Source organism: Adiantum capillus-veneris, chromosome 19 (genome assembly GCF_014529385.1).
Source record: "Adiantum capillus-veneris isolate H3 chromosome 19, ASM1452938v2, whole genome shotgun sequence".
NCBI classification, from domain to species: Eukaryota; Viridiplantae; Streptophyta; class Polypodiopsida; order Polypodiales; family Pteridaceae; genus Adiantum; species Adiantum capillus-veneris.
The window spans coordinates 104791113-104809793 of record NC_140949.1 but is presented as its reverse complement, the minus strand read 5'-3'; the positions used below and the strand labels follow the sequence as shown (position 1 = coordinate 104809793).

The 18681-nt window shown below is 47.4% G+C and overlaps 1 protein-coding gene across 4 annotated transcripts in view; it reads right to left on the bottom strand.

Moving 5' to 3' along the window:
- Positions 1–272: 272 nt before the first annotated feature.
- LOC147434597 (uncharacterized) overlaps positions 273–18681 on the bottom strand; it is a 70405-nt gene continuing 51996 nt past the window's right edge. For 3 of the 4 annotated variants that reach the window (XM_086491054.1, XM_086491052.1, XM_086491053.1), the window contains 4 exons: positions 1813–2038; positions 1469–1696; positions 772–1043; positions 273–684 (listed from right to left, as the gene is read on the bottom strand). In XM_086491054.1, the coding sequence (XP_086347180.1) occupies positions 558–684; positions 772–1043; positions 1469–1696; positions 1813–2038 (853 nt within the window). In that variant the 3' untranslated portion in view covers positions 273–557. The remainder of the gene's footprint in view (positions 685–771; positions 1044–1468; positions 1697–1812; positions 2039–18681) is intronic. The other variant, XM_086491055.1, reaches the window with a different exon arrangement.

Below are 18681 nucleotides of genomic sequence, written 5' to 3'. Positions count from 1 at the left end.
GTTACAGGTTCCAAAATGTTAATACTAATTTGAATTTTAGGACTTCTGGGAAACAAGTCCTTGCAAACATCATCGTCGCCTAGAGGTGAAATGTGTGTGCATGCACACAAACACAGAACTCGACTACTCGCAAATTTCTTTAAAAAATTGAACAAAGCTCATGCTTTGCGACTAGAATTCAAGGTTCCCCACGCATGAAGTCCATTGACAAGATCATCTTTTGATCATACTGCAAACATCTTTACATAGTTTATACAAATCAACACACAAAGTTCACAGCAATTTACTTCATTGGTCATCCAATTTACTTCATTGGCCTAAAAGTACAACTAGGATTTAAACGCCTTGGCGAGTTTCAATCAACTCAAGTAAAAAGTAGCAAGCTTCAACTAAGCTTGCCTCAAAAAGACTTCCACCTTTCTCATTACCTTGAAGCACTATAAAAGGCCTCACCCCATAAAGGGTAAGACCTGCAAATTAGAGTAGGCTCATTTCATATACAAGGCAATAGGGCTGACTCATATCCAGCCCTGAACCCATAGATTTGCCATCAACCTTCAGCACACCAAATTCGAAGCCTCACCATCTTCAATATCCAATCCCAACAAATTAACCTCTTCAGTGATGTGTTTAGATTCCATTGGCTGCGGATGCAGGGTAGAGGAACCGTCCTCCGAGACACCACTGCAAGGAGCACCGAGTGAAGGTTAAAACTGCAAAATAAATCTCTAATCTGCCTTCAAGCTAAAACGTGGATCAACGAAACCATACTTATTCAAATGAGACTCTGAAGAGAGGTCCTCTTCAAGTGGTAATCCTACAGCATCATTGATCCCAGCCTTTTCTATTTGAGAACTCTTTGAAAGAGACTTGTTATCTGCAGAGGCTAATCTTGCAGCCTCTTCAGCCCGGTGAAGCGCCGCTTCCATAATGACAGCTTGATCTCTTGCTTTGGCCAGTTCCGCTCGCCATTTGCTTGCTTCTCGCAGAGCTTCATCTCTTAACCTTTCTGCCTCTAGCAGCTTTCCCTTTAAAGCTTCTAGCTTCATAACAAAAACACATCCTCAATCACCTTCCCTTACAAAAAACTGAAAGAAAGGTACAGGCTTAGAATATTCCATATCTCCAAGACAAGATTTCAGGAAGTGAAAAAGAAAGGAGGGTACAATAGCCACAAAGAAACAACGAATTCAAAAAAAGACACATCCAATTAGTGGCCGTATGATTCATGTAGCCTTAAATTGTTTGTATAGATGCCAAAAAACACACCTTGGGATCACAAAAAAGGGCCACTATAGTTGAAATGTGGACTGAGCCTTTTACAGGTATGACTACAAGCACAAAAACAACTATACAAGAGAAGGCTATCATTCAAGACCTACGTCATTTAAAGTGCAAACCTCATGAGATGAGCTGCAGAACTTTTTCAATAATAGCAATTTACGTCATTCCAGACCCCAGCACGTACCTCAAAAGAAGACTCGCGAATCTTTTCACCCAGCTCCCCACGCAACTTTGCGATGTCAGTTCTGGCAGCCTTCCTTTCCTTGTCCATGATCTGGGCAGCAGAGGCGGCAGCTTCAGCTGCCTCTGCCGTTTCAGACAGCCGTTCAGCCAACTCCTTGATAGTGGCATCCCTAGCTCGCATTTCCTTGGCTACTTGATGTAGCTCTTCATCTTTCACTCTAAGAGTTTCCTACAGATATGTTTCATGAACATAAGATACTCCATTGATAAATAATAACCAAAAGGCAAGGTTTGTGCTGAAATAAGTGCATACATAGATTTCAAGCTAATAAGACAAACCCAAACCTTCATGATGCTCATTGCATCCATTGGCATATCACTTTCATGTAACATGTCAGGCCTCTTGGCTGCTGTTGATGTCTGCATTGCGGCCGCTATCTCTTTGGCTGCTTCCTTCGCTGTTGCATTTGCAGCAGCAACAACTGCTGCCACAGTCCCAAGTTTTGCAGATCCAGTTCCACCCAAGGAGCTGACAGCCTCCTTGTGAGCCTTCAACACCAATTGCGCAGCCCTGTATAAAAAGACAGTAGGAAATACCTCTCAGTTTTTGCAAACCCCTTTTTCTATACGACGCTAAAGAGTTACGAACCTACAACAAAAGCCAAAGAAAACTTTGTTAATAAAGCACACTGCTTCCCTCACTAATATTAGAGCGCACAAAAAAAAACATAAGAGGGATACCAAACACAGCGCCGGAGTGGTCGTTGGTTAGTGTGACGGGTTTAAGGGTTGGGGTTTCCGCGTCTTGATAAGGGACGCACCTCTCACCAGCAGAGGCCAGGACATGCCCCCTGTGTGACATCGAGCCTGAGACAGAGTTGCACTGCACATGCCATTGCCCCGTCTACTACGAGATACGAGGCCACTTCCATTGCTTGTTCAGAGAGGGCTTTGGACCATTCTCCAGAGTCATGCAGTACGAGGATCAGAGATGCTTGGGTTTGTTTTTGCTCGAGCTACGCAGACACAGAGAGAGCCTGATGAGAGGACAGGCTAGCCAGTCTCAGAGACGGATCACAAATTTCTTTAGAGCTGCCACTCGACGCTCGGAGGAGTTACTACCACAGCACAGCTCGTCGTCTCACACCAGAGGCACATTGATCGACCGAGCGACTGAGCTGGGGAGATCCAGACGCCCACGACTGCAGAGGACTACACAGCATCGGCGGAGGCTGCATCAGAGGATTCGGATTACTTTGGCTCGACATGCACGACGCCCGGTCAGACTACTGACCATGGAGGAGATTGATGAGATCCGCTAGCGACCGATGCTGGATCTCTTGTGATCTAGCTATCCCAGCTAGCTGCTTAGTTCACACCTAGTAGTTTAGGATTCCATAGTATTTTATTGTGACATTTGTCATTTCATTTTTGTCATCTTGTTACTCTGACTCTGACTTTGTATCAGATCCACCACATTGTAACTTTCTGGTCTCATAGGTCACTTTGGCCTTTTGAAGACGTTAATATAACATTTCATTTCATTTCTCTCTCTCTCTCTCTCTCTCTCTCTCTCTCTCTCTCTCTCAACCTGCAGCACCCCCCTCGCCAGCATAACCTGCAGCACCCCCCCGCCAGCATAACCTGTAGACCCTCCCCCTCGCGTCACCTGCAAGCAGTGCGCCACCCCCCCAAGCCAATCCGCCACCCCCCCCCCCCCCCAAGCAACCCCCAGCGCCCCCCACCGAGCAGCAACTTCCGGTCCCCCCCGTTCCCCCCTCCCGCAGATGTAGGTTAACGTTCTCAGAAAACAGAGTTTCAAAACAGTTTTTTCAACCCTGCAGGAAAACAGAAATTGCAGAATTTGCAATTGCAAAAAGCGGGACTTTGTTCTGATTTGCAGGAAATGCAAATGTATGCCATGTATGCTTAATGTGGGAGAACATGTATGCATAATGTGGTGCGTGTAATGTGGTCTCCTACTACCATCGCAAATTTCCTCTCGTTTTTGGCGGCGAACGAGCATGAGGAAACAGAATGATAAGCCCGACCCCTTAGAGGATGCAATTCAAAAGTGCAAGGAAGAAATGACCGAAACCATTAACAAGATCAACCGCAACCTATTGGGCACAATAAAAATGCTCGAAGAACGCATGTTGGCCCAAGAAAGTAAGATAGCTACACTGGGAGATCGTGTGACGGCCCAAGACGAAGAGATTGCGTCACTCAAGAGGGAGCTCGCTGAGGCACGATCACAAAATACACTTGAAGAAGGAGAATCGCAACCTTCAGTAATAGAAGAGCTCAACACAACCAAAGAGCAAGTACGAGCCATCAAAGAGGGGGAAGAGCAGCACAAAGAAATGACGACCTCTTGGGTGGACGTTATTACGAAGACTCAACAGAAGGCAGATGAGGCCGAGAAATGGATTGAGGTTGCCAAGAAAGGGAAAAGTAAGGAAACAACCTCCACACCCACCATTATTAACCTGACACTAGAAGAGGAGCAAAGAAGACGTGTGCGCTCTCTACGTGTGAGAATTTGCGGCCTTAAAGACAAAGATAATGTGGACGAAGAGGTAAAAGAACTCATGGCTTTGATGGGGGTTCATGAGCCGATGCACTCAAGAGTTTGGAGAGTGGGCAACAGCAAGAAAAATGGGAGCAAGGGGGGAACCTCAAAAGAAAGGACACTTATCCTGCGTTTTTCCTCCATGGAAGCGAAGGACTTTTTGAAGAAGAGACCAACTCTAAAGAAAACGCACATCTTCCTCGGGGATGACCTTACCCTCTCACAGATCGCTCGTATGCAGGAGGTAATGCCAGAGATTAGAGCGGCAAGGGAAAAAGGTAAGATTGCCTTTTACCGAGATGGGAGGGTGGTAATATTAGAGCGACGCTCCACATGACGGTGGGAGGCCTATGGGACCACACTCAAAGTTGCGACCTGGAATTGAAATGGATCCATGCGCCTTGATGTGGGTGCTTTTGAGGATAGTTTTACGGGAAGAGACATCGTCTTCTACTCTGAGACACATCAGGCCCCTGGGCAGTCTATGCCTCACATTAGTGGATACAGATGGGAGACGGCCTGTAGACAGGAGACACGATCAGAGCATAGAGGGCGGGGCTCATGAGGAGTGGCAGTGTTATTCAGGGAGGAGTTGCAGCCATTGATACATATAGCTCGCAGGGATGAGCAAGCTAGGTACATGTGGGTGAGATTGAGAGCAGAGACAGGCAGATATCTTTACATCGCTCTTTGCTACTTTCCCCCAAGTACGTCAGTGTATGCACCACCTAGAGGACAGTCCCCCTTTTCTATTTTGGATGATGGCATATGGGAGTTCTCTAGAGATGGGGACATCATCATTCTAGGGGACTTCAATGCTAGGACTGCCCATCATCAGACAGTTTTATATGATACCTCAGAGGAGATGCTGAGAGAGTTGGATGTTGCAGAGACGGGCCTATCCAGACTATCACAGGATGGGGAACATACTGAGTATGGACGACACTTGATAGACATGGGGACTGCACATGGATTGGCCATCTTGAATGGCCTACAGAGATTTCCCACTGCGAGGGGTTTTACATGCTTTCCACACAGACATGGAGCCAGCACAGTGGATTATGTCAAGGCACAACCGCGTCTCATCTCTAGTATCCAGGATCTCACGGCTGGACCCAAACTTGTTGGTGTGGCAGTGGATCAAGCTCTTGTGTCGTTGACCATCTCTTTCCAGGCAGCAGCCCCTACTCGTTACACCTTCCCACAGGAGACGGACTCTGTATACATAGATGGGATCTACAGACGCCTGTGTACAGAGGAGCCAGGGCGACCTCTGGAGGAGCTTACTACCATACTGACACAGACATTACATGATGCAGCAGCAGAGGCATACCCACACACCCAGCGTGAGAAGAGACGCCGTTCTGGGAGCATGCCCCAGAACAGCTGGTATGATGAGGAATGCCGCGAGACTAGAGCTAGACTTCAGAGGGAGGTGCTTTTGGGGGACATCACTCACAAACAGTCACAGATTGACTTTCGACGCCTAGTGCGGCGGAAGAAGAGGGCACTTTTGGCTCGCCTAGAGCAGGATCTATATCAGCTATTCTTGAGTCAAGACTCACGTGAGGCATGGCGGCTCTCTCATGAGCACTCTCCCCCCCCCCCCCCCCCCCCCCCCCCCCCCCCTCTGCCATTACCTCTTCAGAGACCTGGGGCCAATACGCGTCATCTCTGTACACAGTTCCTGGACAGCCACCCCTTCCCGACCCCCCGATCCATACCCCCACACGTGCTTTTTTCACCGTTGAGATGGTGAGGAAGGCCATTGACAGGATGAGGACTCGGAGAGCATATGATCATGACGCTCTTGACCATATCTTGATGCTCAGAGCCATCATTGAGGAGGGCAAATCACATGGGAGACGGATCTATTGTAGCTTTATGGACTTTCGCAAAGCATTTGACACAGTACCCACAGCTAGATTGATGCGTAGATTACAGGAGATGGGAGTACCTGTCAGAGTGTGCAGCGGAAAGGGAGAGGATGGAGACAATGGAACACCATGAGACACACACACACACACACACACACACACACACACACAGGCTGGCAAGCCAATATACTCCAGATGGCGAACATGTACAATGATGAGACAATGGCAAAGAGGACGCCCCTACTCCTATATATAGGAGAATAGGGGCATGTCGAGCAAATGCCTAATAAATCACCCTACCTAATAAATGACCCTCCAATATAAATGGGGGAATGTGAAGTGACCAAAACAGGTCTAAGTGGGCAATGTGCTGAAACAACCCTAAATGTGCCTGAGATCCCTGTGCAACAGGTGTACGGGTGGCCAACCCACAACCAAGGGCCAGTGCACGTGAAAGTGAGGAGCCTGTAGATAGGGTGTGAAGCATCTGGTGATGACAAAAATCTAACACCCCCCTCAACAACAGATGCGGAGAAGCTATCAAGAAAGAAATGCAGCACGCCTAGTAAATCTAGAGAAGAGGTGAATCCCAGAGAAGAGGATGATGATGACGCCAGCCAAACAACACGACAATCCGTACAGCACCAATGTGATGATGACCAAAGGTAAGGCAAATCTGATCAAGTCACACAAGGAAGATGATGAAGTGGCAAGCTACGGAAAAAGTCGTTGAAGAGGATGTATATAAGGAAGTGACCTAGATGAGCGTTCAATAGCCCATCGGTGATGATCACCACTGAGATGGAGAAAACCCAGTGTAGCACCACGAGACAAGACATGGGGACCCCCACTGAAGAGGAACACTCTGACCACGAGAAGAGGAAAACTATCGAGGTGGGAAACCGGTAGCATATCCAAGTCAAAGAAGCTTGAGCAGAAGAGGGAGGAAAAGCAGGAAGAAGAGGCTCAATAGCAAAGGCATCGTCCACCATAGTAGACAAGATGACAGGATAAGCAATCCATCCATGTAGAGACCGCAATGTCTGCAATCTTCCGGGAGAAGAGTCGTCTTGGAGGTATATATAAGCTGCAATATGATCTGTCGTTCCACGGTACACACACAATATTGGACAAAAGAGTCGGAGGAGATCCTCGGGAAAGTCAACCTGTGGGATCACATCCACTACCGGGGTCTGGACAAAATATCCAAGAGAGAGTTTGCAAGTGCAAGTCGTGAAGACACGCGACATAGGAGAACTGCCCCCCTAGGAGAGTAATGGAATGTGGCGAGGTAAAGGACGGCTGAGAGGATGCATCGGGAGGAATGATCGGTATTGTAGAAGTTATAGCCTCGGAGTAGACCAGCAAAGCAAGAATCATCCAAGAGGTCTTCACCGTGTAAGTAGTGCATAGGTACATCCAAACTGCAAGTGGAGGAGCCACAGAACCAAGCAGAAACAAGAAAGAAGCTCTACCAAGGAGAGGCAAGGCAAAAGAGCCACCATGGAGCAGTGTGCCAGAAGAGACCCTGCAGGCATCCAAATGCCAAAGGATACTCACATCTAGGAGAACATGTCCAAAAGAAGTGTCTAACGTGCCAAGAGGCACGGGTCTATCGTACAGAGAACCAATGAAGGAGGTAGATAGGGCAATCCCAAATAGAGAGACAGCAGTCGAGGGAGAGGGAGGGAGGGTTCTTGAGGGAGAAGTACCGGTGGAAAACACAAGCCACGTCCACGTAAGTACCTGTACCAATCCAATCCCCTGCATCATCCCGAGGGCAAGAGAGCCTCAAGGACAAAAGATCTACAATGTCGAGGGAGATCCGTCCGTTGTGCCAGAATCTATATCTGAGTCCACGTCTCAATGTCGAAGGAGCAAAGATGAAATGCGATCTGAAAACGCGCCGTGTAAGCGCCACACCGGTGCAGGTAGGGGGTAAAGACTTGTGAATCAGGAAGGGAATCCGAGAAGTCACTAAAGAGGCCAAGGTAAGGTGTTGTCCATGCCAAAAAACGCAGCAAAAGAGGCTGAAAAACGCTGCTGTAAACAGAGTATTTCAGCATCGCTCACGGTGTCGGAAGACATCGGATGCCGGATGTTGGGGCAAGAGGACAGGAGGGGCACCAAGTAATCGGCTGAAAATCAGCAAAACAGTCCCAGATCTGAAGTAGAAGGTCCACAGTTGGTACGGGCCGCAATGGAAGAAGCCTCAGGTAGCCAAGGAGGTGTAGATCCGGCAAGGAAGAGGGGCATCCAATCGCTGAGGGTACAAATGGTGTGTAGATCTCCGTTCTGCAAAACATTGGGCAACAAGCAAAAAAAACGTTGGCTGCATCAAAAAACGCAAGGCAAAGAAGGTGTCCTCTGCTGAAAACGATGACCTACAGAAGAAAACGCACAAGTGCTGAAAACGCTGGAGCAGTAGAGGTGTGGAGAAGAAGGCGCTGGTGGAGGGGAGGAGGTTGGCGATCAAAAGGGAAGCAAAAACGCTAGCAGCCCACAAAAACGCAGCCCAGAAGGGAAAACGTTGGTGGGGTAGCAGCTTCTTCGCAATGAAACTCCCCGCAATGGCCTCCTTGTTGATGGCGATGGCAGATCTAGCACCCTTGTGCATGATACCATATTAGAGTGTACAGCAGAAAGGGAGAGGATGGAGACAACGGAACACCATGAGACACACACACACACACACACACACACACACACACACACACAGAAGCCAATATACTCCAGATGGCGAACATGTATAATGATGAGACAATGGAAAAGAGGGCGCCCCTTCTCCTATATATAGGAGAAAAGGGGCATGTCGGGCAAATGCCTAATAAATCACCCTACCTAATAAATGACCCTCCAATATAAATGGGGGAATGTGAAGTGACCAAAACAGGTCTAAGTGGGCAATGTGCTGAAACAACCCTAAATGTACCTGAGATCCCTACACAACAGGTGTACGGGTGGCCAACCCACAACCAAGGGCCAGTGCACGTGAAAGCGAGGAGCCTGTAGACAAGGTGCGAAGCATCTCGTGATGACAAAAATCTGGTCATTTGGGGGATCGTGGCACTATACAAGTCAGTAGTGGGGCATGTACGCACCTCAGAGGGTCTATCTACACCGGCTCACTCCACTGTTGGGGTGAAGCAAGGTTGCCCGCTCTCTCCTACTCTATTTGGTATGTATGTGGATGAGGTTTCTGACTACATTGAGAGAGATGGTGATAGAGGTGCACAACTAGCAGGGACATGGATTTCACTATTGTTATATGCTGATGATATTGTGTTGATCTCCGACTCTCCGGAGGGGATGTAACGCCACTTGGATGTTGTGCATAGGTTTGCCCATGAAAGTGGTTTGTCTATCAACCTTGGTAAAACCAAGTTCATTGTATTTAATACCACCCCACAGCGGATCAGGAGGTCAGCGCCCGCATTCACATACGGCCATGAGACAGTGGAGTATACAGATGCTTACACTTACCTTGGAGTGGTTTCTTGGATGCAACGTCACTTGGATGCTTTGCATAGGTTTGCCCATGAGAGTGGTTTGTCTGTCACCCTTGGTAAAACCAAGGTCATGGTATTTAATACCACCCCATAGTGGATCGGGAGGTCAGCGCCCGCATTCACATACGGCCAAGAGACGGTGGAGTATACAGATGCTTACACTTACCTTGGAGTGGTTTTTAGTGGACCAGCATTTTCATTGAGGAGAGCAGCAGAGACTAGATTGACCAGAGCCCATGCAGCATTGGGTAGATTGGAGAGAATGTGTTCACAGGTTCAGTTTCAAGAGCCTCGGACGAAGCTCTGGCTCTTTGACACTTAGGTGGCTTCTGCATTGCTCTATGGAGCTGAGATTTTGGGGACCTTCATTGGATCATCACGGGAGAACAGGTCGCACTGATGGATGGGGGGACATGGAGAAGCCACTAGTCTCTATGATCTCGCGGCTCATTAGAGACAAGGCTTCAGTACCACATGCCATTATCTAAGCAGAGCTAGCTGCCTCCCCATAAGTGGTTGAGGCACTCACCAGATCTGTCTCCTTCATACACCGCATGTGGGAACTTCCCAGAGACAGATATGCCTGCCTTGCACTTGAGTCCTCTCGACAGTTAGCCATGCATGGAGATACAACATGCTCGTATGGGGAGATGACATCATGGTTTCAGGCGCATGGGTTCAGCATAGACAGATTGCCCCCCTTCCAGTACTCATTGGATGCTCTCTCTCTGACTCTTACACAGTCCAAGATCACCAGGCTCATCCGCCAGGACCTGACTCAGCTAGACACAAGGAGGACATGGATACAGCCAGCACAGGAGCTAGGCACGAAGATGGCTTTCTACATAGAGCATCTTCTCCAGCTTACAGAGGACGGTTTTGTGACGAGGCCCAGATACATGGATACCCACTTGTCTCATGAGATACGATGTGCTATTGGCCAAATACGCACATCTTCACACCAACTGCGGATCGAGACTGGGAGATACAGCGGAGTACCAACAGAGGCCAGGACATGCCTCCTGTGTGACATGGAGCCTGAGATAGAGTTGCACTACACATGCCACTACCCCGTCTACTACGAGATACAAGGCCGCTTCCACTGCTTGTTCAGAGAGGGCTTTGGACCACTCTCCAAAGTCATGCGGTACGAGGATCAGAGATGCCTGGGTCTATTTTCACTCGAGCTGCACAGACACAGAGAGAGCCTGATGAGGGGAGAGGCTAGCCAGTCTCAGAGATGGATCACAGACTTCTTTAGGGCAGACACTCGACACCCAGAGGAGCTACTACCACAAGAGAGCTCGTCGCCTCACAGCAGAGGTACAACGAGCGACCGAGCTGGGGAGATCCAGACGCCCACGATTGCAGAGGACCACACAGCATCGACGGAGGCTGCATCAGAGGATTCGGATCACTTTGGCCCGACATGCACAATGCCCGGTCAGACTATTGACCATGGAGGAGATTGATAAGATCCGCCAGCAAACGGATGCTGGATCTTTTGTGATTTAGCTATCCCAGCTAGCTGCTTAGTTCACACCTAGCAATTTAGGATTGCATAGTATTTATATTGTCATTTGTCATTTTTGTTATTCTGACTTTGTATCAGATCCACCACATTGTAACTTTCTGGTCTCATAGGTCACTTTGGCCTTTTGAAGACGTTAATATAACATTTCATTTCATTTCATATCTCTCTCTCTCTCTCTCTCTCTCTCTCTCTCTCTCTCTCTCTCTCTCTCTCTCTCTCTCTCTCTCTCTCTCTCTCATGGATAGAACCATCACGGGAGTTGGGTACGAAGAGGGCTTTCTATAGAGAGCATCTTCTCCAACTCACGATAGACGGATTTGTCACACGGCCCAGCTACATGGACATACATCTATCTCATGGGTTACGATGTGCCATAGGCCAGATACGCACATCTTCACACCAGCTTGGGATTGAGACGGGCCGATTCAAAGGCATACCAGCAGACAATAGGATATGTCAGTTATGCCATGCAGAGCCAGAGACAAAGCTTCACTACATATGTCATAGTTACCCGGAACGCGGAACGGGAACGGTGACGAGATCCCCGCGGAACGGGGGAACGGCTAGGGGTCCGGAATGAGAACGGCGCGGAACGGGAGGTATAAAAAACACCCAAAAAGTGCATTTTTTAGCTCCTTGTGTTCAAATACAAGGAGTATTAGAGTGCTTTGACTCTAATACTCACAAAAAACTCGTTTTGAAAACCATTCAACCTTGCTATGACTAGATGATGAGAGAGAGAGAGAGAGAGAGAGAGAGAGAGGTAGAGATTTGAGAGAGTGGGAGGGAGAGGAAGAGAGCTTGAAGGCTTGAAGCCTTGAGCCTTGAGAGAGTGAGTCTTGAGAGGAAGAGATCTTGAGAGTGTGAGAGGGAGAGAGCTTGAGCCTTGAGGATTAGCTTGTGGAGAGAAAGGGGGAGGGGGCTGCATTTTATGAGTCCTTGAGGCCTTGCACACTTCAAAAAGAAGCCCAAACATTTACTTCAATTTTTTCAATTTTTGCCAAATTTGTTTGTAGCCGTTGGCCGTTCCAGGGGCATTCCGGAACGTTTCTGGGGCGTTCCGAAACGGCCGTTCCGGTTTGCACTGGCCACCCGGAACGTCAGACATTCCGGGACGTTTCGGAACGTTCGGGAAGGGAACTGCCCCCCGGAACGCCGGAACGGGGGCTAGGGGGCGTTCCCCGGTAACTCTGACATATGTCACTACACAGTCTACTATGAGATACGGGGACGCTTTCACTGCTTATTCAGAAGTAGTTTTGACTCGTTAGATAGTCATGAGATATCAGGATCAAAGATGTCTCGGATTATTTCTACTTGAGATACAGAGACATAGAGACTCTCTATTGAGAGGGCATAGACGGAGACAGTCCCAGAGACACATCTCAGATTTCTTCAGTCCAAGTACCACATAGGCAGAGGGGCCACCACCACCACAGAGCTCGGTTCCCACCCATACACACACCAGTGGTACTCTCATTGACCGAGCTATAGAGTTGGGGAGATCAAGACGACCACGACTAAGGAGGGGAACCACACAGCACCGACGGAGATTGTGGCAGAGGATCCGGAGTATTCTAGCACGACACCCAGAGTGTCGATCAGTATAGACTTCATGCTACTGCTATATTGTATCATGGTGACACTTATCCCCATTTTGTACCTTTGTGGTATTATACCATTGCTCAGCTGACCAGCCACCCATAGGAGTCCGTAGCACTCCTATCTCAGTTTCTAGTTGGTAGTTTTCTTTGTTTGTACCCAGACTTGGTACTAGACTCACCATTGCAATCAGTTTGGTCTCATAGGTCATTTTGGCCTTTTGTAAACGTTAATATATCATTTCATCTCTCTCTCTCTCTCTCTCTCTCTCTCTCTCTCTCTCTCTCTCTCTCTCTCTCTCTCTCTCTCCGCCTCTGGTTGCTACTCTGTTAAACTGCAGTTGACTCTGACCCCTCTAATCTCTATCATGCTCACCCTTTTTCAACCTTCAATACAAAGGGACCTCACCCATTGAGTCACTTCCGTTGAATTGCCCTGAACGGCTATGGCAAAAGGGGCCACAAAGGATGAAATGGCCAAGATGGAGGACAAGCTACACGCCACGATCAAAGAAAACAAGAAATTGACCGACTCCACCATCACCACTATCATCAACCGCCTCTCCAAACTTGAGAAAGAAGTAGAAGTCTTGAACAAAGAGAAAGAAGAATGGGCAAGGGAGAAGGAAGACAAAAAGGAGGAGCTTGAGGGATGGAAGAAAGAGAAGGAAGAGATGCATGAGCAAATGGCCATCCTCAAGGCCTCAATGGCATCCCTTACCCCCGAGGAAGGGGAAATCAACAAGGACACAAAGGAGGCCATCAAAGAAGAACTCACTAAAGCCCTTACCGAGAGCCTGGAAGACAAGCTCGAAGCCACAAAGGAGGGATGGGTAGGAGTGGTCAAGAAGAACCTCAAGGAAGAAGCGAAAGAGGACGCCCACAGGGAAGCAGCTCTCCTTGTACACACCACCCTTGAAGAGGAGAAGATGTGGAATGCCCGTCGCCTCAATATACGAGTCACCAGCATTGAAGAAGGGAAGGAATCCACCCCCGAGAAAGATGGTAAAACCAGAGTTACCGGGGAACGCCCCCTAGCCCCCGTTCCGGTGTTCCGGGGGACAGTTCCCTTCCCGAACGTTCTGAAACGTCCCGGAACGTCTGACGTTCCAGGTGGCCAGTGCAAACCGGAATGGCCGTTCCGGAACGTTCCGGAACGCCCCCGGAATGTTCCGGAATGCCCTTGGAACGGCCAACAGCTACAAACAAATTTGGCAAAAATTGGAAAAATTGAAGTAAATGTTTGGGCTTCTTTTTGAAGTGTGCAAGGCCTCAAGGACTCATAAAATGCACCCCCCTCCCCCTTTCTCTCCACAAGCTAATCCTCAAGGGTCAAGCTCTCTCCCTCACACTCTCAAGATCTCTCCCTCTCAAGACTCACTCTCTCAAGGCTCAAGGCTTCAAGCCTTCAAGCTCTCTTCCTCTCCCTCCCACTCTCCCAAATCTCTCCCTCTCCCTCTCACTCTCTTGAGTCTCTCCCTCTCACTCTCTCAAGCTCTCTCTCTCTCTCATCTTCATCTAGTCATAGCAAGGTTGAATGGTCTTCAAAACGAGTTTTTTGTGAGTATTAGAGTCAAACCACTCTAATACTCCTTGTATTTAAACACAAGGAGCTAAAAAATGCACTATTTGGGTGTTTTTTAACCTCCCGTTCCGCGCCGTTCCCGTTCCGGACCCCTAGCCGTTCCCCCGTTCCGCGGGGATCCCGTCGCCGTTCCCGTTCCGCGTTCCGGGTAACTATGGGTAAAACCTTATGCAACACACTTGGTTACAAAGTAGAAGACCCAACCCCCTTCACCAAAGCTTGGCGAGCCGGCAAAAACCTCACCAAGAAGAGGCCTCTTATACTCCAATTCCCATCGGAAGAGGCACGCACCCTTTTCATCTGAAAGAGGGTAATCCTACGAGGTCTCACGGGCCCCCCCATCTACCTAGATGACGACCTCACAAAAATGCAAGTGGAGCATAGAAGAGCATGCATGCCCCGGATCCAACAAGCACGTAATGAAGGAAAACGAGCCTCCTATCGCGATGGCCGGGTCATCATCGATGGCAATGTTGCTAAATTGGCTTTATCTGACATAAAAATAATTCTAAATGAATTATTGGATTTAAAGTGAGAGGGTTTTCTCGCTTGGAACACCAAGAAAAATAATTCTAATTGAATTATTGGAATTTTATGTGAGAGGGTTTTTCTCACTGGAGACATCCGAGTACAGAGTACTCCTAGTGCGTCGTTCAAAGTAATGACGGTAGCACTGAGAACGGGAATATCTGTAAGGCCACCAGGAACGGGTACTTTTGATGCGTCACAACGGATGGGTGACAGGGAGCATTAGTAAGAAGTATCCGACCATCCGGGAACGGACATCTCTGATGCATCATACGATGGGTGACATAGAGCATCGTGAAGGGGATTGTACCGTAAGTTCGGTAGGAAAGGACTAGGTGATGGGTATTCCTGATGCGTCACAGGGTGGGTGACGGGTGCATCAGAAAGGGGATATCCATAGTCGAGAGGAAATCCAAACTGGAAAAGAAGCAATACGCATAAAGACGCAAGCACAAGAATAAAGATGGGTTCTGAGAAGCTTTTCTTAAAAAGCGGAAAATTTTAACGAGTTTCTGGGAAGAGCAAACGCTTTCCCACGAGGAATCTATGTCTGCATTGCATTTGTGCATGTGGTTGCATCCAAGGACGCCTAGGAAGTGTTGTGAAAAGCATTGTTTTAAACTTATAAGGTTTCATTGAGTTTTTGAGCAGGTTCAGACCAATTTTAAAATATGCCGGCCGTCCACTTAATAAGTGGGTAGCCACTTAGAAAATAAAGCAACAAAACCAGCCAACGAATTCTCTCTCCTATTTCAGGTAGAAAATGAAAAAAAAAATGAAATTATATAAAAATAAAATAAATAAATAAATAATAATAAAAACGGCCGCGATCTCTACGCGAGCAGCTATTCGTGCCGTGGTCAAGGAGCTATAAAAGCACCACATGCCCTCATTGAAAAGGAGTTGCCAACGCCAGCAAGAGAAGACTCTGCCGCCAGAAGACGCAAGAGATCGCGAGACTACGAAGCACGGAAGTCGCTTTTCCCGTGCAAGAGCGACAGGTATCTATTGTGGAATTCGTTATACGAATGGTTGTCGCGTGTTTGCTTGTGTGTTTACAGGTACTTCATCGCGAAGGAGAAGCGGGAAGGCTTCGGCCTACGCTTGGGAGTTCCAGAAACGGAATTCGGAAATTGTCTGCGGAGTCTCAACTCCGAGTACAGACGGAAAAAGGATTGAGAGCTCGTCTCTCGGATTTCCCTTACAGGAAGGAACGACCATCGAGTCAGAGAATTAGAACGGAGGGGTTTTCTCCGGTTCTTGTGCTTGTAAAAAGATTCTCCCTAATTAAGGATTCTCTTTAAGGGGGGGGACCAGCCCATCTTCTGGTCCCCAGTACAGTGTCGATCTTCACACTCCCTATCTCTCTCTCTATCTATTTCTCTCTATATACTTTGGCTTCAGTATTAAGTGATAAATTCTGTATATTTTATATTGTTATGCGCTCCCGTGTGTGACAGTGGTATCAGAGCATGGTCTCCTCTCTTTCTCTGTAAAGGAGGACGACTCTGGGAAGATACAGGAAGAAGCCATGACAAGCCAAGAGAAAAGTAAGCAGGCGGAAACCTAAGTCCTGCAGGAAAAAAAGCTCGCAGAGTTGGAATTTTTTTCTCTCTGCAAGAAGTCGACACAAGACTTGGGATTCTCTGAGAAGGCAACAAGAGCATGATGCTCAAGAACCTAGAGAATCCAAGGAGCGGAATGCTCGAGATCCTTCAGAATCCAGAAAATATTCATGAACATCAATCCATAACCATAGCCAAGAAATCCCGTCATTCCGGAAGGATATGAAGAGGTCTTTAAACCTCAGAACACTCCGGTCAAGTTTGATACTTTTGACGGATGGGAAGATGTCCCAAAAGCTAACGCTTTCATTTGACAGTTTGAAGTTGCCTTTGCAAGCGGCAATTTCTGAAAAGCATCGAAGGTGAGGCATGTGACCAAACACCTCAAGGGGGATTGCAAGTACTCGGTGGTATACCAAAGCTTTGCAAGGAGCTTACAACAAGACTTGGATTCAATTCAACGGTGAATTTTCCGACAAATTTTTTTCCTCTACGCTTTGAGGAAGGCATCCAAGAAGATTGAGATCGGTTTGCCCAATAGGAACACGAGCGAGTCAAAGCAAGTAGTGGTTCACTCTTACCCAGGTAGCTCCATTCTTGATCCTCTCTGAGGAAGGAAAGATGAAAAAATTTAACGAAGCACTTTTGCCCGAATTTTGTAAACCCATCTGCAAGATACTTTGTAGCAGATGGTGGAGTCAGCAATAAAAGCTGAAAGTGTACACCTTGATGTACATAGAATACAATCCCCGCAGTGGGACGAGAACCATTGAACACAGAAACAACGAATTTTTGTTACCTCTCCTTGAAGGTTACATTGCTATCCGAAGAAAGTTTGGAGTAAGGGAATTCAATCTAACTCCTGAGTTTTTGACCCTCAAACTTTAAGTGAGAGGGAAGGTCTTTGATCAAAGTTAAATCTTTGAGGAACTCATAAAATACGTATTGCTTTTATGCACGAGATATGCATGTGTCTAACCAGGACAATCACTCTCGAGTATTTATGAGAGTAGGATCAATTTGAAACATTGTTTTCTGAGATGAATTGGTTTGCTCAACCATCCGGAAAGTCAACTATTGATCTCGTATCCGGTAGTTCACCAACAAATTACCTGCTATTGCGGGTAGGACGACAAAAAGGAAGGAACCATTCCGAGCTTTCAACCAAGAAAAGCTTTCACTAAGCTTATGAACCAACACCCCCTACCCGGTCAGGGAAGACATGGTAGTGCTTTTCGCACAAGTGAATGAACACTCTCTTTACGAGGGAAGGAACAAGTGACGACTACTGCCTGTGCTCAAGGAATCCAAGGATTGAAATCCTAATTTATTTGATGAGCGGGTTTTGCTCTAAGAACGAGCCAAGGAATCGTCAAGTTGAGCGTCTTCGCTCTAAGGATCTTACAAAGGGAAGGTAATTTCCCAGGTTCACCAAAACTCTCAGCTTAAGAATTATGTACACCTTTGGGTACATGGATAACACACGAAGATCCAGACCTATTGCAAGGAATTGGATGAGAGTTTGTTATACTCTCTTAAGCGCCTTTTTGCGTGCAAGGATATTCCGACACGAGAATCTCTATTTGAGATGTGTTTGGTAGAAGGAATTTGAGTTTCTCTACGGAGAAGAGGTTTTCTGACGGTCGTTGATCATTGAGTACGCTATGTGCTTTTACCATTACAGTAGCAACTTTTGGTTGCGGTATATGTTTCTCCATGAGTAGGTCAAGTAGCATTTACACGCTGCTGGAATAAATTCGAACTAGTATGTTCGTAAGAATATAGTTCGCCAACCGTTTCAAAATGGTAAGAATTACATATGGGAGAACATCCCTGAGAATCAAAGCGGGTTCGCTCTATTGTGAACCGGGTTTGAACGTACGTTCAGAAAATGCTATGGCTAGAATCCTATCTGCTTGAGATTTTGCAAGTCGTCATTGATGCTTGCAAGGTGAATCATTTTTTATGACTTTGTAAGGAAGAGACGCTAATGGGCGTCGAGAAAGCACTGCTGGTGGTAATAACTCGCAGGAGGAAAAAATTGGAAGGATGTGCGGCCGTGCACAAGAAATCTTCGGATTGGAACCGTCCGCCTACGTTGAGTGACGGCCCGGAACAAGAACCTTCTTTAAGGTGATCACAAATTGTGAAAGACATCGAGCTTAATGCTCTATGACTTGGGCATTCCCTATGTGGGAGGACACAAGAGGTTTCATACCCTCTGGACTAACAGTGCACGATTATGCGCAAGGACAGATACCTAGATTGATTTCTAGGAAGATTATTCTTCTCGAATTTGAGAAGACAGAATCAAGTTAACAGAGTCTCCGATAAGGAAACTTTGGATCAGAACAATTGGCCTACCCAAAGCAAAGGCTCCGGAATAAGAACTTACTTTGGTAAGATGGCACACTTTGTCTGCCACAGGAAGATTCACATGAGC